Source organism: Aulonocara sp. 'chitande type north' Nkhata Bay, linkage group LG5, assembly GCF_057382095.1.
Source record: "Aulonocara sp. 'chitande type north' Nkhata Bay isolate Kocher_YH1m ecotype deep benthic linkage group LG5, A_spYH_male_GT1.1, whole genome shotgun sequence".
NCBI lineage: Eukaryota > Metazoa > Chordata > Actinopteri > Cichliformes > Cichlidae > Aulonocara > Aulonocara sp. 'chitande type north' Nkhata Bay.
In genome coordinates, this window is record NC_141348.1 from 17299433 (window position 1) to 17321642 (window position 22210).

Consider the following 22210-nt stretch of genomic DNA (forward strand, 5'->3'; position numbering starts at 1 on the left):
GAGTCAAACTGGTGTAGTTATTGCCATATAATGAATATATGAAAAGCAAGGTTTCTATGGGAACGGTGGTTTAGGTGCACATAAGTGTTTCCCTTGTGTAAACATCCAGGCAAAAAGAAACATCCAAAACGTAATCCGTGTTTTATATTTTTGTGCCATTTTTGTTGAATTTTCTGCTGAAGGCAGAGGACACATGAGCGACAATAAATTGCACTTGTTGGATATGATCATTATATGAGCTCAGTCATCATCATTGTAAAGATTTTCTGATTGTTTACCGTTCTGCTTATAAACATAAAACATTTCTGTATAAATATAATTTCCATTTCCCCGCTAATAACAACTGGGAGGTTTGGGAGACTTTGATAGACTAGGAAAAAGGGTCAGTCTGCTGTTGCCAAGGACAGACGGGATTTCTTCACGCTCTCACACTTTGGTATCTGCTGTAAAGTGAGAATGCACTCAAGCTGACCAGGGTTTAAATAACTTCTCTGTGTAGTGAAATGTAACCGCTTTCAGCAAAGCAAAGTGAGTTATTTAAAAAACACCACTATCCTAAGCTTAATTATTAATATCACAGCTACATGAGAGATACAAGGATACTGTGAGGTGTTAATTTTTGTGGCATGACACCACACTCAGGATGTAAGAGGTGCATCACGGTTAGGCACACCTCTCTACCCAGAGTGCCTGCCCCCTTTCCCATCGTAGTTGGAGTAAAGGCAACAAATGAACAACATGATAACAGATTGATCCTATGTGTTGCTAGGCAACCTATCTAGCAGGCATGGAGTAACGGGGGCTGTATACTGTGGCAATGACAGCCAATTATCAGCTGCCTATCTTGTAAAGAAAGCTCAGTGCACTTTTTACCCGACATGCTGCAGTGCATTTGCACAATGTTTACTGATGCTTGGTGTTCACTGGGTGTGTGGTGAGTGGAAATATCACTTTTTGAATGCCTCCTCTTCAACATTCACCGACAGGATCCATAACACCAAATCAATCCCTTTAAGCATACCCCATACCTCAGTGCGTGAGAGCAGAGTGGGCCGGTGTTCTGGGAATCCATCCTACCTCAAAAAACATCCTACCCAATGTTTTCAACTGCCCCTCCGACAGCCAAACTCATCTGTTCTCTGATTGGATAATTAAATTTGTGATTGACATGACATTTGCCAATCAGATGGAAGAAAAACGGGGTCAAAATTCGTACTTGTAACTTGAAACTTGAGTGCAGAGTTTCACACGTATATTTTGGCTAAGTCCACACACAAATCTTTTTTACACACACACAAATTACTTTTACACATACAAATCCTGATTTACAAGTACAAAATATTTATGACCACAATTTGAGCCCATAGTTATGGTTATGGTTAGGGGCAGGGTTAGGTTTAGTCACAAGTCACCGTAAAATTATAAAACGGGTAGGACGATTTGTCAGAGTAGGATGGTTTCTCAGAACACCGGTGTTATATATCTTACAGCTCCCTCTGTTGTCCTCTTTAAGCATTGCACCTTGCAACTGCAGGCTTTTGCTTCATAGTAAAGCTGCTGCTGTGGATGAAGCACCTTTATACATTTCTACTTGGGCAGAGCTTAGTTATACACAAATTTTACAGTTGACATTATAATCTAAAAAGAATTATATACACATATATAATGGGTTATTTATAGGGACAGATGACTATGAAACAGACGGATGACCAGGATGACTTTTGTCATTGCCGTTACAAACATTTATCATTTGAAGTCGAAGCTTGACCAGCTGAAGTATTATTCTATCACAGTGAGGATCTGCTAATTGGTGTTTAGTTTACATCATAAAGCAAACATTCATGAGTGAATGATAACTGAATTGTGTGTTCCAGTGGCACACTGAGTAACCTAATGCTGACAGCACTAGAAATTCAGTTTTCCAGTAATATTAGCACAGCTTAAAATTTGCTTATTCATGTGAATGGATCTTATTGTTCTTAGAATCGTGGGATGGAGGCTATTCCATGTGGTGTTTTTGATCAATTTAATATTTCATTTTATACAAACAAGAAGAAAAAACAAAAGAGTATTTGCTTAGCTGACCCTAAACTTTAAATTTAATATATCTTCCCCATATAGCTACTCGCCTGCTACACAGTGAACACTGGAAAAACTAAAATGCTGTGTAAGTTAATGTCTTCCTTTTAAATAACACTGAGACATTACAATACAGAAAGGGTAGGTCTTTAATTCTTACATAAATATATCACAGAGAGATCTTGCACAAATATTTAATCAGTAACAAGCTCATTTCTTTACATCTTAAAGTGCAGCGCAGTACAAACCAAATGAAAGAATGTAGCTGATGCATGATGCATCCTGGGATGTTTAGATTTGGAACAATAAAGTTTCAAACGATAAACCCCACTGAATCACAGAGCCCTGAAAATACCCGCTGCACTGTGACGTCGGTGCCTTGCAGACCTCAGTTTTGCATGATTTAGAGTTCAGGATAATATCTTATACTGGGTCTTGTACAGCCCCTCAGCTTATCATTTGTCTCAAGCAAGCTGCTGTTCTAGCTGCTCTCCGGTCTACTTAGCAGACTAGCGAGAGAGAAGGCCCCGTCCTTTCTGATTTGATGTCCCTCATGATCCAGGTGGTAGAAATATGATTCAGTTGAGTAAAAGTCACTTAAGTTCACTGGGTAGCTGATCCGGCAATGCTGTGTGACATGACATGCTTACTGCTCCATGTCATTATCATTCTGGAGCGTTTTCATTGCTAGGCCCCACAGAGTTACACTAGAGATAAACTGGCCTTCACTGGACCTATAGGGCCTGCTTGTCCCTGTGAGGGAACTGCAGTAATTGTCTGTAGGAGGCAGGTAGGGCCTCCCCGCTGGGCCTCTATCCATTGGCATGTTCCCGTTCTCGACATACGGACCATATGGCGCTTCCTGCAATACGTGGGGTTTGGCCAGCTTCGTACGATCTGTGGCAGATAGGGTTGCAGTTCTTTCCTGGTGGCCGGATGAAAGGAGGTGATGGGGAACCAGGGAGCGCAGCTCTGGAAGCGGGGTAGATCCTGGGCTCAGTTGAATGCTGGGAGGTGAAGTCTCTATATGTGGTGTTGCTTGTGATGGCGAAGGAGCCGGCGCTGAGGATTTCTCTAACTCTGTGTGGGGCATCATAGCAGAGAAATGCTGCTCACTGGCAGCAGCAGGTTTACTGTGGCTGACAGCTTTGGGTAATGACGTGCCGCCATCTGCGCTATGTGTCTGCTCAGAGTTGACAGTGACCTGACTCTCAACTGGAGGCCCCTTGCAGTGCATGTTGCTATGTCTTCTCAACATGGCAGACCGGGTGAAGCTCTTTCCACAGGTATTGCAGATGTAAGGTTTCTCACCAGTGTGTGACCGTATGTGACGCTGTAGGTCTCCTGAGCCAATGAAACACTTCCCTGTATTAATTCATAAGAAATCTCAAATGAATAACACCGTGTGCACATCATGTTTAAACAATGACAACATGGGGAAAAAAATGCTGTCATAGAAAAACAAGCTTTAAGAGCCTTAAAGAATATGCAGGTAAATGCCATTTACACTTTTGGCTTTCCATTGCATTCCAAGACCAGCTGGACTTGTTAGCTAATGTAATAATATTGCAACAACCTTGGTTGTAGTGTCGATTCCGAGTGCGTCAGTACAAATTGTTGTAAAATGTGGCTCTATAAGACTGAAACAATGTCTGTGAAGGAAACAGACAGCTGCTGTTTTGGTGTTGGGTCTACCTTTGTGGCAAAACTGTACATTGTTAATGGTAATTACATCCATCAAGGAACCTACGTTATGTTATGCATTAAAATTATGCTTACTTCCACAAAGGTCTTTAAGGTCAACTGAATGATTTGTTGGTTGAAAATGTATAAAAAGACTTATAACTAGTTCGGTGGGTATAGTCAGCATATAGATGAACAATAACAGTATTAAAAATATCATATCATAGCTGACCTCTGACCTCTCCTTTAAGGTCAAAAGATTAATCTACGTCAAAGGTCAAAGTGATAATAATAAGGCTACTGTATGTAGAGCTACTTAAAACGATGTTTCTTACAGCCATTGTTTGTATTGATGATATTTAGGAAATCATACGGGTAAATGGGGATTCTAAATATCACATTAAAGTTTGCAACCAAATATGGTGTCAAATTAGACCTCTGATCTCACATTCACATATCACATCTGCATTTCTGTCACGTTGACCCTAAAATGTGTTGATTTAACTGCACTAAAAGTACTTAAAGTGACTTTACAAAGTATTCAAAATACAATACTAGCAGTTGAATATTCTTTTTCTTTTTTGTGCATTTTGCTGTTTTTTGTTTTCAAAAATGGGAACTATTTAACCAACCAGTGTCGAGCTCCACCTAACAGTTTGGCTGCTAGGAAGTTTCTAATCCAGATTTTTTATTATTCCAACCTGAGAATAGATTTGATTTTCCATTACTAAAATACTGCTGAAAGTTATGTTAAATAACTGGGCCTGTTGTAGACTCTTAAAAATATTTTTTTAAATAGATTGTGACATTATAACTTACCACAGGTGGCGCAGCTATGAGGTTTTTCCCCAGCATGCCGGGCCTTGTGCTTCAGAAGCTTTCTGTGCGTGTTGAAGGACTTTCCACACTGGTCACAGGTGAACGTCTTGTCTGTCGCGTGAGTCCTTTTGTGCTCCTTTAGATTGCTCAAGTTGTTAAATCCTGAACAATTAACAAGGAACAAGAAATGCATTTCTCAATAAAAGCAGTTCAAGCTACTATTAAACATCAGCAGGAGCTCACTTTAGCAGCAAGACATTACAAATTCTCAGATTGTTGTATTATCAAATGACTGACTGAGATTATTGCTCGTGCTGAGAGATGCCACAAACCTCGGCCACATATGTCACACAGATGTGGCTTCTCTCCTGTGTGCACCACTTTGTGACGTTGGACATCCCCTGATGCAGTAAAGCTGGAAAACACAGATGAATAATAAAGGACAGTAAAGAAATCATCAGTTTTGATATCTCTATATCTCTATATGGTAAGTGGAAAATATCATATCATATATTTATTGGATATTATAGTATATTATGTGCTAGGCAAGAAAATTATATTTTCTTTCACTTTGTTAATTACTCACAGCAGTTCCTCATTAGTGTGTTATTATGCAACTACAATTATTTATGTGTGAAGTTGAACAAGTGATAGAATAATATTAACAAGCCTGGGAAAACTTTGGAAGCACTTTTTGTCTTAGTAAAGGCAAACTCAGTTAAACCAAGAAAATGCTTAAAGTAGAGACAGGGAGATGGCAAAAGAAGACAAATGAAAATCAATCCAAGTCACTTTACCTTTTCCCGCACAGCTCACAGATGTATGGTTTTTCCCCAGAATGACGCCGCAAATGTGTCTGTAAATTTCCAGCCTGTAAGACAGAATCCGTCTGACATCTGAGTTTAATATGAACATCTAAGAATAACTATTACATTAGAAGAGCACAAAAGAAAATACCTGTGAGAAGTTTCTTCCACAAACGTTGCACTGAAAGGGCTTCTCGCCTATAACAGAACAGATCAGTTTATGCCTAAGAGCATTATAATTCATTCCTATAATTCAACCTTAAATGTGTGATTCTAGAGCCGTTAAAATCAGGAAATACCGGTATGCGAGCGCTTGTGCAGCTCCAGGTTGCTCGGGTGTTTGAAGATCTTCCCACACACCTCACAGCAGTACTGCTTGTGTCCCGATTGCTGAGCTGTCTCCGGCACAGGCTTTAGATTTTGCTCCTCTTCATTCACAGGTGGAGGACTGGGAAGCTGTGCATCTGCAGCTGTGTCTGCAACCTCATCTCTGGCTGCAGTGCTATCTTCTACAGGAGCTTCTGGTGCTTGAACCTGGACCACTGTCTCTCCTTGAAGGCTCTCCTTTGAACAGCTAAGGACAGGTTCAATAACTGATTCAGTGCACATCTCCTCCAAAGCCTTCTGAGACCGAAGATAGTTATATTTCTTCAGGTAGACGGCCTTCTTTGGGCGCATTGGCTTGTTCATTGAGGAGTCTGGGTTAGGAGTGTTTAGATTATCTGAGGGTGTGAGAGAAGAGTCAGGGTTCCTGTCCACACTCACTGATATGGAAGACTGATTAGGCTGAACTGTGTTTCCTGAGTTCACGGGGGTGCTGTTGCCTGCCTGGTTTATCACAAGTTGACACTGCTGCTCTTCCACCACTGAAGGGCCCTGGCTTGAATTTGCACTATTGCTCTGTATTGCACTTTGTTTAAAGTACTGCTTACTGTAGAAGTTGCGGAGCTTGTACCCATGAACTAGCTGCTTTTCTACTGGTGCCTGAGAGCTGCTACCCATTTCACAGTGTGAGCTGCTGTTAGGCACAGAAATTGGCATCCTTCTGGTGTGGTCCATGTCACTGCTGAAGCCAGGCCTCTGGGATTCAGAGGGACAGGGCAGGTCAACATCGTTAGGAAGATTGCTTCCAAGCAGGCAGTCATGCTCTGAACCCAACATGCCTGAGAGCGAAAACGAAGGCATTTCCACTGGTGGAGGACAGGGCTTGAGGAAAGCATTGCACATGCTCTGCACATTCGGAACCTGCAAACACTGTGCGATATCTAGGAGTGCTTGCACATTATCTTGGTTAATATCAAGATGGGAGGTATACATGTAGTCCAATATCTGGCCAATGCCACTGACATCCTGGATAACTAGGTTGAACACGTCATTCTTCTGACTGGGGGAATTTTGGAACAAGGACCTGAAAAGATCAGAGTAATACTTAATGCATCTGGAAACCTTGAAGCAACTCGGTATGATTAACGTTTATTACAAACGAGATAATGGCACCTGAAATAGGAGCTGAAGGCGGCCAGGACGTTTTTGTGGGCTTTGAAGCAAACCCCTTTGACCACCAGCATGCAGTCACAGAGCAGACCCTGAATCCTCTGCTCCTGAAGCTGCTGGAGGAGGTAGGAGCTGTGGCTGGACAAACTGTCCATGGTTACTCAGCGGCTCCACCACTCACTCAAGTCTTCATCAAAAAGCGAGCTAAGGTGACACAAGTTTAAAAACAACAACGAGTGATTAACCAGAGATGTCATTTCTCCTGCCAGCGAGCCAGGAAGCGCTAAGAGCAGTTTCGAACATATGGGATTCAACAGCCGCGCAGAATCCAGTGTGTCTCTGCAGCAAGACCACCCATGCAAAAATTGGACACAAACTGCTAAGCTTTACAAAGCTACGCTAGCCACCCATGTTATTAAGCGGCGTAAATCGATTGAGCACAAAATCCCGAATGCATTACATTTGCAACCGAGAACTGCTCCTCGGTACTGTGACTTATATATTATCTTAGCCCATAAAGATGGGGGTCAAACTTACATTAAAGGATCCCAACTTTTATTTGGATGATAGGTCACTTTTCGACAGGCGTGATAATACGTCACTTCCTGGTGTAGCTTGCATTTCGAGTTGCTAAACGCTAATAAATACCGCTAACCATTATACAGATATACCGTGTTAAATAATGGAACGGGTAAAGTCACTGTAAGGAGAGGACATGCTAAAAGTAACCACGTGGTTCATACTTGTAAAAAAAGGTTACATGAGGCTCGTTTCCAGCCTGCTCGGAACTTTTCTTTGGTTGCATTTGCACAGGGAAGACTAATAATGTAGCGACCAAACGGTCCTTTTTTTTTTTTTTTTTTATTAGCAAAATCAACATACAAACAAAATGCACCATATATTATACATTCAGAAAATACAATTTTCAACCTTTTTAAGAAGAAAAAGAAGACATAAAGACGGGGTCATAAAAGTTAACAGAATATTAACTCACTAAATCAAAATCTTCCAAAAAGGAAACAAAAAATGCAGCCTTTTTCTTTTTAACGAAAGTCAAAGATTTAGATAACAGGTTCAGGTCGTTTTTCCAGTGAAGTAAGGTTGGTTTGGTCTTAAAAAATGACATTTATGTATATATTGCTTACACAAGATTAATAGAACATTAACACCACAATTGACTTTCTTTTCCTTCAGAAACATTCCAAACAATATCATATTTAAGGTAAATGGGGTAATTTGAATCCCACTCGATTGAAGCCAGGCATGAAAATCCAACCAAAAGATTTGTATAAAATTGAAAAAAACAAAAACAAATAGATGGTCCTTTTAGTCAGGGTAAATTCATTCACCTGCACATAAAGATCTGTTACGATCAAAAGACAAGGCAGAGCCTATATTCTCATATAGACAAGGCAAAACGCCTTTGGGATAGCATATATGGCTCTGAACAGAAGTTCAAAAACCTTTATCTTTAACAAAGCGACTCTAAATTCTCAACACAGAAGCACAAATTCAAACATAATGGAAGATTACACAGCCACGAGTAATCCGAAAAATGCCACAGCAAACACTGTGTGGCAACTCCTTGAACAGTACAAAAAAAAAACATTACAAAAGAACAGTGGGAGAAATTTCAGGCAGGTCACCCAGATCGCACCACTATAGAGTCTATATGCAACATGTTGGACCTGTGTTCGGATTTGGCAGGTGTAGCACTGAGGCCTGCCCAGGAAAAAAAAATCAGTGGCCTTCCCTGCTAAAACTTGCAGCTGCAAGGAACAAATGCCCCAAAAATATAAGGCCATTAGGAAATTGTCCTGCTTTAACAACTGGAGCCTGATTTCCATACGAAAACACCAAAAAACAAAACTAGGCAAAAAACAAAACCAAAAAGAGGAGGGGGAGCAATTTCAGGCAGATTGCTCAGACAGCGACGCCCTCCCTGCTAAAACTTGTTGCTGCAAGGAAAAAAAATGCTCCAAAAATATAAGGTGATTAAGAAATTGTCTTGCCTTAACAATTGGAGCCTGATTTCCATAGAAATCCACCAAGAAACCAAAAAAGACAATAACACGAGAAATCCAGATACTGTCAGCAGTGATGACACAGCAACCTTTACAGAAATCACAGCAGAAAACATGAAATATGGGGGATCGATCATTGTGAATAAAGAAATGGTTAATCAATTTAATATTGATCAATTGCACCTTAGAACACACATGCATCAACACTACAATGAGCGGGTGGAGGGAGGTTTGGAGTCTTCTCTCACCCCCGTTCTCTGCGGCCTGCTGGAGCGGGGGGCCAGGAGGAGTTGGCCGTCCGACTGCGGTCTGGAGTGTAGGGCCTCCCTGCTGCTGCGGAGCCGGGGCGGTCTGCCTCTCCCCACCGCAGGGAAAAGGGTAACACCACCTGGGTCTGGGTGCAGTTCCCTCCTCCAGGGGCAAGGGTACCTAGACCCGGTTCGTAGAGTACGCTTGGGGAGTGTGATCGTGTGTACAGCGTCTCTTTATGTCTGTCTCCACGTTGGTTGAGTGTGGAGTAAGTGCATATGAGAGCATGAGGGTGGGAATGGATGTTTGTATCTGTGTGTGCCTGTATGTCTGTGTCTATATGTCAGGTTGGGTGTCAGACGCCACCTCTCTGGGGACATCTCAGGCCCTCCAAGGTTTGGAGGCCTATCTCCACCCACCACCACTTCCCCTGCCAGTGGCGGACTCCCTCAGGTGTCGGTGCGTTGGTGGTTCTTTGTGTCTGGGGGTGGGCATCCAGGTACACACCGGCTCACTCCTTGGCGGCCGCTTATCGGGGCCTGGAGCCTGGGGCTCGCTCGGGCCACTTCGGAGGTGGGGTGTCCCCGGCCTCTCGGCCTGGGGCTCGGTCACTCAGGCACAGCTGGCTGCCGGCGGAGCTCACGGGCACGTCACTGCAACTCCCCCTGGCTTCTGCTCCGCGGCTGCTGAGTGAGCCCTCATCTGGGACTCTCCTCAGCTCTTACTGGGACAGTGGCGCGGCTGCCCCTCTGTTGGTTTTCCTTGGTCTCTTGTGTTCTGGGGGCCTCTGGATGTCTGGAGTTTTGATCTCCTCCATACCTGCTTCATGCCCTGGAGGACGGGGCTGTGGCTCCCCCACACTCCCTAGCAGATCGTTACATGGAGAAACCTTTGGAATGCAAGCATGCTGATCCACACAGGTATGCACACAGGTGTACACACGGGTATTCACAGACGCGGACTACAGCTTTCTTGGCTGCTGCCTCAAAGCACATTGTGCGCTGTCTATCTTGCGTGCTGCACAATATCGTATATTATTTAGTATCTACTGATATCTACTGCTAGCTAGTTTATTGTGATGGTGCCGTTTTTTTTTTTAATTATGTTGCTCTTTGTTGTTTGTTTTCTCTTCTGTTTTTTTTCTCCATACAGGTGACCCAGGTGTTTTGTTTTTTTTTGTTGTTTGGTTTTTTTTTTTCTTTCTTCCCCCCTTCTCACCGTCTCTTCTCCCCTTTGGTTTTCTTTCTCTCCCTCTCTTTCTTTCATTCTTTCTCCCTGTCCTATCCCCCAGTCATGTCTGTCCCGTTTGTAGCAACTGAAAATAAAATAAATTCATAATTATAATAAAGGTCAATCAAATGGACCAATATGGCAAGGCCATGATGATCCACTTGGTAAAATAAATCCGCTTGGCATCTTTCTTGGCCTTAAGACAACAATTCTGATGGCTAAAGATCCAAACGGGACACAAAAAAAAAAAAAAAGATATCGATCAACTAGAATCGCATCAACAGAAAGAAACATACAGATTTTCGGTGGAAATCTGTGTGGAAGCACTTGTTATGTGATTTGTAAAGGAATCAGGCCAGGTCATCAGTCAGGACAAGGGCGTAGATTTGGTTTTGGCATTGGTGGGGACTGAACCCTGCCCTGTTTTTTTTTTTTTTCCTTTTTGTCTTTGCTTCTTGATAACAAAAAAGGAGAGATATACTTGCCTACATATGCTATTCTACATGCTTTTAAACCATTTAAAATTACAATTCATAGTTTTATATGTGAATTATATAAACAAATGACTGACTAAGCTTTAGTTTACTTCAGCCATATTCCATATAAATCAGGTATCATACAAAAATAAAAATAGCTTCAAATACAGTCATGACAATAAAAGAATAAGACTTCAAGGACTTAACAACATTAGTTCAGTTATAGTACACCGACATCTGTTATACTTTGGCACTATGGGAACACTGAATGACCTGGTGGTTTTTGTCCATAAAACTACTCATCTAAGATTACCACAAAGTAAAAGATCTCTCAGCAAAATTATGCAACATTTTAGTCGCACTATTGCCCCGATCAAATCAGTGAGCTGGGATTTTTTATTCTAAACATGAACTACTGTTACAGCAACAGACATGGACTACTGGTGTCCCACACAATAACTCAATGTCCACTAAAGGAGCCAAACACAGGCCTGCTCCTCTCGTTAACTGAGATAAACTGCTGGCATATTGGTTTTGCATCTATACTGTCCAGTCTCTCCTGGTGGACCTTAGCCATCTTTTTAGTCTTCTGGTGCGCGTACTTCAAACGTGCAGACCCTGAATTGGGACACAGCCTAGTGTGGGGTTGCCTTTGCTGGTTGTCGGTCTGTCTCCATTAGTTGGCGTTCTCTGCATCTCCCTGCTTCACATCCCATGCTTCTCCCTGCATGTTATCATTTCAGGTTTGTTTATTAATTGCCCCAGTTTAGGTAATGTCTTAGTTCTGTCCTCGCCATCCTTGCTTTTGTTTGCTTTCACCTTCTGTAAATAAAGCTCACTCGCATCTCAGCCAGTACCTGCATCTTGGGTCCTTTTCTCACAATGCCACATGGCTTGCCCCGCACACCGACAGGACTGTAGCCAGCTCCACATGTCAATCCAGAAGCAGTGCACTGATTCACAGTAGAAAAACAAGTGATCCAGCTTTTCAATGTTATTTCCACAAAATGTACACACATCTAAGTTAAATTTCCGTCTTAAAAATTCATTGGTTGGGTAAATCTCATTTATGATTTTAAAGTTAACCTCTTTTACTTAGGGGAAAGAGGAAGTGAGACATACTTTCTTCTTATCGCCTTAACCTCCATGGTCTCAAATTCTTTAAGAATATAATTTCTTTTAACCAGATTAGGACAAATTTCATTTATCAAAACATTCCTGATCACCTTGTTTGTAAACCTGCTGTCACCAAATTCAACTCAGTCCAGTAAAAATTTTAGAGTGCACAATATTTTCTTTGATCATTGATCTCATAGGGGCTGGGATGGCTTTTATTAGTGATTTATATCTCTTAGCAGTGCATCTTACGTCAAACTTCTCACAGAACGTCTCATGTTTCTCAACCATAAAATGAGCTACAGCCCAAATCCCTTTGGAGCTCCATTCATCCATGTACACAGATTTCCTACACAGACAGACCTGTTGTTCCATATAAGGGTATTGTGAGTAAAGTTATGTTTATAAATTAATTTCCAATAAAGAAGGACCTGCTGAAGGAAAGCTGAGAGTTTAACAGGTAACGAACTGCAAACAAAGTCATAATGTAACAAAAAGTCTGTTCCACCCATTTCGCCAAAAATCATATTGGGTATAATGTTCCAAAAGGAATTTTTGTTCCCAATGAAAGATCTTAACCATTTCAATTTTAGTACACCATTCATAACATCAAAGTCAATGGCATTAGCCCCACCCTTTTCATAGTTTTTAATCATATCATTTTTCTTTATATAATGACATTTGTTCCTCCATATGAACCTAAAATTAAGATTTATAGATTTAATTCTTTTTGGAGATGTGGACAGAGAAAAGGCTGAATAGATTAGGATGGGTAGACTGTCCATTTTGGTTAGCAGAATCCTCCCGAACAAAGTTATGTCCCTCTGCAACCACCTGTTTAAAATTGACTTACGTTTTTCTATATTGGTACAGATATTCTTATTTTCTGTTAATAACGTATCCTTGGAAATTACGATGCCCAGATACTTCACCTCTTTTTTGATCTGTATATTACTTGTTGACTGCAGGGGACACTCATGCAGAGCCAGTATCTCACATTTATAAATATTCATCTGTAGGCCAGAAGCTTTGGAGAAGCTGTAAGGCTAAAGGAATCTAGTCCTCATTTTTTTAAAACAGGGTGGTATCATCTGCCACCTGACTGATTATTATCTGTTCACCCATCACAGTTAACCCGTCAATGTGACTGTTTTAATCAGAATAGACAACAGTTCAGCAACCATGATGAACAGAAGTGGTGAGCTGCTACATCCCTGCCTTATTCCTCTATTGACCTCAAACATTGAACACGTACCATGTTCTAGCAAAACAGAGTTGTTGTTGTCATTATATAACATCTCTATAACATTCATAAATTCCTCTCCAAAACCAAAAAGACTGCTTTTTTAATATGAACATAGGTTCAACTGAGTCAAATACTTTATAAAAATCCAAGAACAGGATGTATCCCCTCTCTTGGATTTTTTCACTTTACTCAAGGAGGTCCAAAACCAGGCTAATATTATTATGAATTAGTCTTCCTTTCAAAAGACCTAATTGTGTTTCACTGATAATGTTTGAGATGCCTTTCTTTAGCCTCTCAGATACAGCTCCAGACAGGATCTTATAGTCAGTGTTTAGTAAGGTGATGGGTCTTAAATTGTCTAAAATTCTTTTGTCCTTACCCGATTTAGGGACCAGGGTAATCAACCCTTGTTTCATGCTTGGCATCAGTTCTTTCTTCTCTATAGATTCTTTTAATGCATCAAATAATAAGGTTCTTAGGTCCTTCCAGAAGAATTGATAAAAATTGGCAGTGAGTCCATCTGTCCCTGGGGACTTTTTTTAATGCTATTTTCATGACCACTAAATCCAGTTCCTCAATTTTAAGCTCTGAATCACACAGATCTTTAAAAGGTTTGTCAATACATGGGATAAGCTTATGAATCTTATTAAAGAAACTATCAGCATCAGCTGCTGAATATTCTGAGGAGTACAGCTCGGAATAGAAAGTGAAGACTTCCCTTTCATTCCCTCTGAAATCTTAACATTCAGTCCAATTTATCAACAAGCTTGTGATTAAATTTCTCTGCTGTCTACATTTTTCCAGCTTACTAAAATATGATGAGTTTTTTTTCACCTGCCTCAAACCATTTTGCTCTCGATCTTATAATGGCACCCTGGGCTTTCTCAAGGCAAAGATCACCTGATTTAGTTTGTAACTCCATCAATTTAAAGGTTTTTCAAAGAACCTTTTTTTTTTAAAACGGTTCTTTTAAAAACATTTTAAGGAACCGTTTTTGAGTAATTCTTTAATGAACCATTTTAAATCTTTCAAAATAGAATGTATGATAAATTAAATTTGAGTAGGGTAAAATAAATATGAGCACATAGACATATATTAGTGGTTTATTGCCATTTCATAGTATACCAAAAAAGGCATTTTAAACCTCAGCACAACATCACTACTAATACATGTCACATATTAGTCATTTAAACAGTAATAATTAAATATATGTTTACTAGACTATAAATAAATACATATAAAAACTATACTAAGATAACACAACAATTAATACATGTAATTTTTAATTAATAAAACATCAGAAAGTGATAAAAACACTTTAGAAATAGCAATAGCTTCATAACAGACCAATAAATCAACACATTTCCATCAGCAGATGTTTGCATGTTCAGTAAAAATATTTCAACAACAAGTTTTTGATTAAAATTATCAATGAACTTCAGCCTCACCTTATGTAAGGTAAGTTTCATGTTGGACTCATGGTCCTTTGTTAGTCCAGTTTAGGATATCTCTGACGTATGTATCATATCAAACATATGTCATATCAAAACAACCCCACACCTGCAGTTGTCTCAGTTTTTCCAAGGTCTCGCCTCCTGCCGCAGCCTCTGAACACACAAACAAAAATTCCATCTGAAGCAGGAGGTGCAGATTTTTTTTGCTGTTCTTTTCTAAATCCAGGCTTGATCACGTGGAGGTATTTGGAAAACTTTTTTGGCCAGCAGATGACTGTTGTCTTGCAGAAATAAGAACTGCAACCCAAATCAAATGTATGCGATACACAATCAATTCACAAGAACACATTATAAAAGAAAGTCCTGTTGTTGCCTGATTTTAACTGAATTCTTTATCAAAACAGGGTGACAGAATTAAAACGAGTGTTTGCAGCAAATGTGAGCACAAAGCCTCACTTTGTACAAGTCTGCTATTAAAGTTATTAAAGACGACGTTCCTGTTTTCAAGGTACAACTTGGACCTACTGTACGAATCTCATGGATACACACTAAATGAAACAATAGTGTGCACGACTCGAGATTCTGATCCCTCGTTCTCTCCTGGACTGAGACAGCTCTGAATAGCTGGAGTTTAATCTGGTGACAGCAGGTTTGTAAATAAGGTAATCAGGAATATTTTGATAAATGAAAATTGTCCTAATCCAGTTAAAAGAAATTATATTCTTATAGAATTTGAGACCATGGAAGCTAAAGTAAAAGAGGTTAACTTTAAAATCATAAATGAGATTTACCCAACCCAATGAATTTTTAAGACGGAAATTTAACTTAGATGTGTGTACATTTTGTGGAAATGACACTGAAAGTCTGGATCACTTGTTTTTCTACTGTGAATCAGTGCACTGCTTCTGGAATGACATGTGGAGCTGGCTACAGTCCAGGGGAATTCAGTTACCCCATTTGACGGTGACCGTAATAAAATTTGAAATGCTTGCTGAGAATGCAGATTTTGACTTGATGATTAGAACGGTTTTGTTACTGGGAATTTTTTTTATTCACAAATGCAGATACTTTAAAGCTAAACCATGTATAAACGGATGGCTGAGTGACATTAAACTTTGGGCTAAGTTGCTGAAACTTGTGAATAACAAGTAAGCCTGTAAAATTGTTGTATTATTTAAAAAGTTTAATGTATGTTAGAAGGATACCTCCCTATTTAATGATCATGATTGCCCCTTTTTTATTCATATTATTTGTGCCTTTGGTTTCAAATCCTACAATGACAGTTTTTTAAAAAAAAATAAAAAATAAAAATTTCCTTTTATCTTCATTGTTTTCTCTTATCTCGTTGTACCGCTCAACCGAGGATATTTGGATGCTTCACATGTTATATTGCTGTTTATAAATAAAGTTCATTTTAAAAAAAGAAAAAAGACAGCCCGGGACTGCCCGGGACATTTAAACAATGGATACCTCCGTATATAAACAAATTCTTGCTTTTCTCCCTTTCTTGAATAACAGCACGGTAAAATAAGAAGAATGGCGCCTAATTAATTACATACTTAATAATACAGATTTAATAATATGTCACGTGAAGATTAATCAGACAGATTAACTGTTTACTGACAATTGACAGTGATGGCGGACATCATCATCACTATTCCAATCAATCCTCTCCACACAGACAATCATAAACACACTCGACTACCACTAAATCAAATTTAACCCGTACACAAACACGATTTGTAATGACGCTGGTTCAGTTTACAATAGTGCTCATTCGCTCGGTCAGCAAGTGGCGGTATCCTCGTACACTGGGGAGTAAACTGCCATTAAACGAAACAGGAGAAGAAGAGAACATCTGCACATGCGCGGTACGGATCGGGGAGTCCTGATCCGTAACTATCTTTTTTTTTTAGTTTTTGTCTACATTATATCGAAATGTTTCATCACTGAAAACATTTTAAAAGATACTTATTATTGTTAACATCTTAACATATATTCCGTAGCTATCGTAAAATGCTTCGAGCGGAAGTAGTAGCCTTTCGCACATGCGTGGTACCGATCAGGTTTCCGGTACGGGTAGTGGTACCCTAATGTGTGTTTGGAAAAGTTTGGAATATAACGAATCCGCTTAACGTTTGCGCTCAAATACGATTTTGAGGCAACTGATTTAATCCGTCGGCTCACACCGTTTTGACCTCCACTTTTCCCAGGAGAGGGTTTGATTTTGTAGTGTTTTACAGTTTTAGGGGACCCGGGTCTGCCGCCGTTCTTTGGCTAACGTTAGCTCGTATCAGCGCTGTCACATGCGTTCAGCTTTCGCATGAGAGTTTAACCGACTCCGGTTTATAGGTCGGTGCCGCAGAGTCTAGGCCGGTTCAGTTTTGACCGTTATCGCTGCACTCTAGCCAAACAAGAGAGTCTTTGAATATGGTGTTTTTCACCTGCAACGCTTGTGGGGAGTCCCTGAAAAAAGCTCAGGTTGATAAACATGTAAATATCTGCCGGGGCTGCCAGGTCCTGTCCTGTATTGACTGTGGAAAAGACTTCTGGTAATTAATGACTGTTTACTGCTAGCCCAGGCTAACAGGCGCTAGATCAGCCTCGGTGCTAACGATTTGTGTGTGTTTGTCTACTAGGGGCGATGACTACAAAACCCACATTAAATGCATCAGTGAAGATCAGAAGTATGGAGGCAAAGGCTACGAGGCGAAAACAAACAAAGGAGATGTGAAACAGCAGCAGTGGATCCAGGTAAGATTCAGGGAAGAAAAAGAAAAACTCTGTAAAGCTTTTGGATCACTTAGGAAAGCCAACTGTTCTGCCTTTATGTCCTTTTACTGAAGAAAGTCCATGAAGCCATGAACAAACCTGGAGTCAGTGCAAAGCTAAGAGATGTCCTCCAGCAAGTCAGTACTTACGATAACGTACCGAGAAAGAAGGCTAAGTTTCAGGTTAGTATTACTTAAAACTGTACAAAGTAATCAGTTTTCACGTTAATGTTGATTCACTGTCACATTTTTCTTTTCCCATCAGAACTGGATGAAAAATAGTCTCAAAATACCAAACCCCAGTCTGCAGGAGGAAGTGTGGAATATACTTGCTGCAGCTGATAACGTAAGTTAGGCTTGTTAGCTCTCATGTTTTTAGTTTTTTCTGTGAATGTGTGCTTATTAAATTTGAATGTTACCAGGAAATGAGTAGAAGCAAACTGCTCCTTTTAACATCAAGTCTGCCATAAAAATAAAGAGTCTAGCATGTTTACAATAGCTGTAGTGATTGTCTTTAACTGCCACTGTCTGACAGGCTTCAGAGCCCCCACAGCCAGCTCAGCAGACAGAGGCTGAAGTCAAAGTACACACTAATGGAAAAGAAGAGCCGAATGGCCACCCAAGTGATGAGGGAGAGAAGAAGAAAAAACTGAACAAACGGGAACGCAAAGAGGCCCGACAGCAGAAGAATGGGAAAGCTACAAAAGGTGCTGAAAATACAGTCGCACAAGAGCTGGAGAAAGAAATGGTGGACAAAAAGAAAAAGGACAGAAAGAGAAAACAGCTCTCTGAAGAACCCAGTGATGATGATAACAGCTATGGCACTGAAAATGAGACATCAAGCAAGAAAACAAAGGGTGAGTCAAGATTTCTGAAGTGCTAGACATTATCTGTTACTGTCATGGTTAAACTGAGTTTAGGTATTCTCTAACACTCAAGCATTGGGGATGTTTACATCAGCAGCTTTGTGAAGTCAGATTTATGTTTTTTTTTTTTTTTTTTAAGTGTGTGTGTATTTCAACATTTATTAGATAACTCTGTTATCATCCTTTTCCAGTTGATGAAGAAACTGAGGATGCTGATGATCAAGAGGAGACTGAGGATCGAGCTGCTACTAAAGGTACGGTGGAGCTAGCAATGACTAAGATTGCCCTCCTTTATTAAATGATTAGTCAGTGATTAGGCAGCAGAGGTCAGTGTTGCCTCTTTTGTTCAGAGTGAGAAAGTGACCCTTGGTGATTAGTGTCTGTACTGAAAGCTGATTTCTGTTTCTCATCAGGTAAATTTAACTGGAAGGGGAACATCAAGGCAGTACTGAGAGAGTCACCTGACCAGGAAATGTCAGTGAAAAAACTCAGAAAGAAGGTGAGCCATGAAGTGTTTTCATTGCTATATGAAATGAGGATGTAGTTGTTTATGGTAAATGGCCTGTATTTGTATAGCGCTTTACTAGTCCCTCAGGACCCCAAAGCGCGTTACACATTCAGTCATCCACCCATTCACACACACATTCACACATTATTTGTATATCAAACTCTTAAAGTTTCAAAGATCTATAATCTTTTATTAACACTAAAGTAAAAGCTTGCTCATGTTTTTCAGATTTTGGCTGCCTACTATTCCTACACTGGTGATAGGAATTTTAAGAAGGAGGAAGAAGTGCTAGCACTTTTCAACAACAAGATCAACAAAAATCCAAAGCTTAGAGTTTTGAAAGATAGAGTTAGACTTGTAAAGTAGACTCCTTTTGACATATTGCATAGATTTTTTTTTAATTTCAAAGCCATCATTGTCTTATTGTTGTCTTTTAATACAGTTGACATGATGTTGAAGATAAAATGCTTTTACCACCGATTTAAGTGTCCGGTTCCTGTTTGACTTAAAAATTTTAGTACTGTTTAATGTATGACAATTGTGATAGATGGCTGCTCTGTTACGCATTCCAAGCTCGCGGTAAGGCTGGGAAATGGCACCTTATCTGTGGGATTGGATGTTCGAGTGGGGGAAGGGTAACGGGAGAGGTGCACCTGAGGTGAATTAGACTCTCACACGGGACGAAGTTAATGCACATTCCTCGGCACCCCGAACGGGGCTCACTTGGCCAGGGATACAGAAGCCCCATAGAGGCAAGACGCTTGGTGTCAGCCTCAGGTGAAGTTTTAATGCTGTCTGATTTTGCACGACTAGAATGAGCAGTCTCTTTACCCTGTACGCACACGCAGACACACAGACGCACACACAAACAGGAGGAAATCTGCCCAGCTTTATGAAGCTCAGCTAATCCCAGCAGGTTTAACACTGATGCTCATTCATCACACTGCTTACCTTGTAATTGTATATTACATACTTTGGGCTTTAGTCAAGCTGTAACTGAAGTTTGGTAGTATTAAAATGATGTTTTCTAGTCTACCTGGGCTCAGCTGAACTTAATTCTGTTGATTTAATCCAGACCCCCCAGAATACTGAAACTACATCTTCACTGCAAAACAAATGCATTCATTCAAGCCTTAATCTGCTGTATATGATTAATAACATGCCGTTGGTATCAAAGTGAAATTATGAAACGTACAGCTCTGTGTAAAATGTTGTTATTTATATTTTACTTACAAAGAGCCAGACTTCCTCAAAAAAATATTTTTTTTAAGTGGTCTTGAGCAATAGTTCTTACAGTTTTAGTTTTTCTTTGGACATTCACTGCATTTCACTTATTTTCAGTCTAGTCTGTATAGCTCTCCATTTTCTTTCACTGATCTATGAATTATTCAAGCGTAGAAAAGCTACCTAACTCAAGGAATTTCCAGATGTTGTGCCTGCACAGGCAGCTTAAAAAACAACCGATTTTTATATTGTGTCTTTGGGGACTTTGTAATCAGCAGGCTGACCAGAAAAACCCAATATAATCCATTCCTGGTTATGTGATCTACAAAATGCAGAAAATAACAAGGTTTCAAAGACAAAATAAAATTTTTGCATGAATAAAGTGTTTGCCAAAAAGAAAAGTTGGCATAGATTGACATGGTGTGCGATGTAGCTGAAGGATTTTAATATACTGGAATAGAAAAGAAAATGGCATCTGTTGCAGATGTGAAAACCAGCAAAGACTTGACACAGGAGCGAAAAGATGCATCTGGCCTTGTAGTTTTTGTTGAAGCCTCATCACAAATGGTCACTAAACGGCTCTGTCATGATTTGGAGCTCCATTTCAGCCAGCCTTGTTTGGAGATCGTTTAAAATTATTGGATTTAAGAGCATAGAATAGTACCATCAGATTTTGATCCACCAGGCAGTACAATTTGGAAAGTATCTGATTAGAAAAGGTTTAATTTTGCAGCATGAAAATGATCCCAGACACACTGCCAATGCAGTAAAAGCAGACCGGGAAAGAAAAAAAACAAAAATCAGTGAAACACTATCAGTCATGGATTGGCCTCTTCAGATAGATTGGGTGGCTCAAGAGTTTTTTTTTTTTTTAACTTATTTATTTTTGGTTCATAAAATTGTGATATACAGTGGGGCAAAAAAGTTTTTAGTCAGCCACCGATTGTGCAAGTTCCCCCACTTAAAATGATGACAGAGGTCAGTAATTTGCACCAGAGGTACACTTCAACTGTGAGAGACAGAATGTGAAAAAAAAATCTATGAATTCACATGGTAGGATTTGTAAAGAATTTATTTGTAAATTAGGGTGGAAAATAAGTATTTGGTCACCTCAAACAAGGAAAATCTCTGGCTCTCACAGACCTGTAACGTCTTCTGTAAGAAGCTTTTCTGTCCCCCACTCGTTACCTGTATGAATGGCACCTGTTTGAACTCATCATCTGTATAAAAGACACCTGTCCACAGCCTCAAACAGTCAGACTCCAAACTCTGCCATGGCCAAGACCAAAGAGCTTTCGAAGGACACCAGGAAAAGTATTGTAGACCTGCACCAGACTGGGAAGAGTGAATCTACAATAAGCAAGCAGCTTGGTGTGAAAAAATCAACTGTGGGAGCAATCATCAGAAAATGGAAGACATACAAGACCACTGATAATCTCCCTTGATCTGGGGCTCCACGCAAGATCTCATCCTGTGGGGTCAAACTGATGATGAGAACGGTGAGCAAAGATGCCAGAACCACACGGGGGGACCTGGTGAATGACCTGCAGAGAGCTGGGACCAAAGTAACAAAGGTCACCATCAGTAACACACTACAACGGCAGGGAATCAAATCCCGCAGTGCCAGACGTGTTCCGCTGCTGAAGCCAGTGCATGTCCAGGCCCGTCTGAAGTTTGCCAGAGAGCACATAGATGATACAGCAGAGGATTGGGAGAATGTCATGTGGTCAGATGAAACCAAAGTAGAACGTTTTGGTATCAACTCGTCGTATTTGGAGGAAGAAGAATACTGAGTTGCATCCCAAGAACACCATACCTACTGTGAAGCATGGGGGTGGAAACATCATGCTATGGGGCTGTTTTTCTGCCAAGGGGACAGGACGACTGATCCGTGTTAAGGACAGAATGAATGGGGCCATGTATCGTGAGATTTGGAGCCAAAACCTCCTTCCATCAGTGAGAACTTTGAAGATGAAACGAGGCTGGGTCTTCCAACATGACAATGATCCAAAACACACCGCCCGGGCAACAAAGGAGTGGCTCTGTAAGAAGCATTTGAAAGTCCTGGAGTGGCCTAGCCAGTCTCCAGACCTCAACCCCATAGAAAATCTGTGGCGGGAGTTGAAAGTCCGTGTTGCTCGGCGACAGCCCCAAAACATCACTGC

The 22210-nt window shown here is 40.4% G+C and overlaps 2 protein-coding genes across 4 annotated transcripts; one reads left to right on the top strand and one right to left on the bottom strand.

The window, feature by feature from the left end:
- Window positions 1-2224: 2224 nt before the first annotated feature.
- zbtb49 (zinc finger and BTB domain containing 49) lies at window positions 2225-7559 on the bottom strand. Of its 3 annotated transcripts, none has more exons than XM_086291707.1 (8): window positions 7419-7559; window positions 6885-7085; window positions 5687-6795; window positions 5539-5585; window positions 5379-5470; window positions 4914-4996; window positions 4582-4743; window positions 2225-3423 (listed from the first exon to the last, which is right to left on the bottom strand). In XM_086291707.1, exons 2-8 carry the CDS (start codon window positions 7034-7036, stop codon window positions 2726-2728), a joined length of 2343 nt encoding a protein of 780 aa, XP_086147833.1. In that variant the 5' UTR covers window positions 7037-7085; window positions 7419-7559; the 3' UTR covers window positions 2225-2725. The 3 variants fall into 3 exon arrangements, with proteins under 3 accessions (XP_086147833.1, XP_086147831.1, XP_086147832.1); XM_086291705.1 differs by having other exon boundaries at window positions 2225-3444; window positions 7419-7555; XM_086291706.1 differs by having other exon boundaries at window positions 2225-3444; window positions 5379-5452; window positions 7419-7554.
- Window positions 7560-16590: 9031 nt separating this feature from the next.
- On the top strand, window positions 16591-19301 carry lyar (Ly1 antibody reactive homolog (mouse)). The gene is made up of 8 exons (XM_086291708.1): window positions 16591-17228; window positions 17316-17430; window positions 17523-17630; window positions 17713-17793; window positions 17983-18304; window positions 18505-18567; window positions 18727-18812; window positions 19050-19301. The coding sequence occupies exons 1-8, from the start codon at window positions 17107-17109 to the stop codon at window positions 19185-19187; spliced, it is 1035 nt and encodes a 344-aa protein (XP_086147834.1). The 5' UTR covers window positions 16591-17106; the 3' UTR covers window positions 19188-19301.
- Window positions 19302-22210: the final 2909 nt, after the last annotated feature.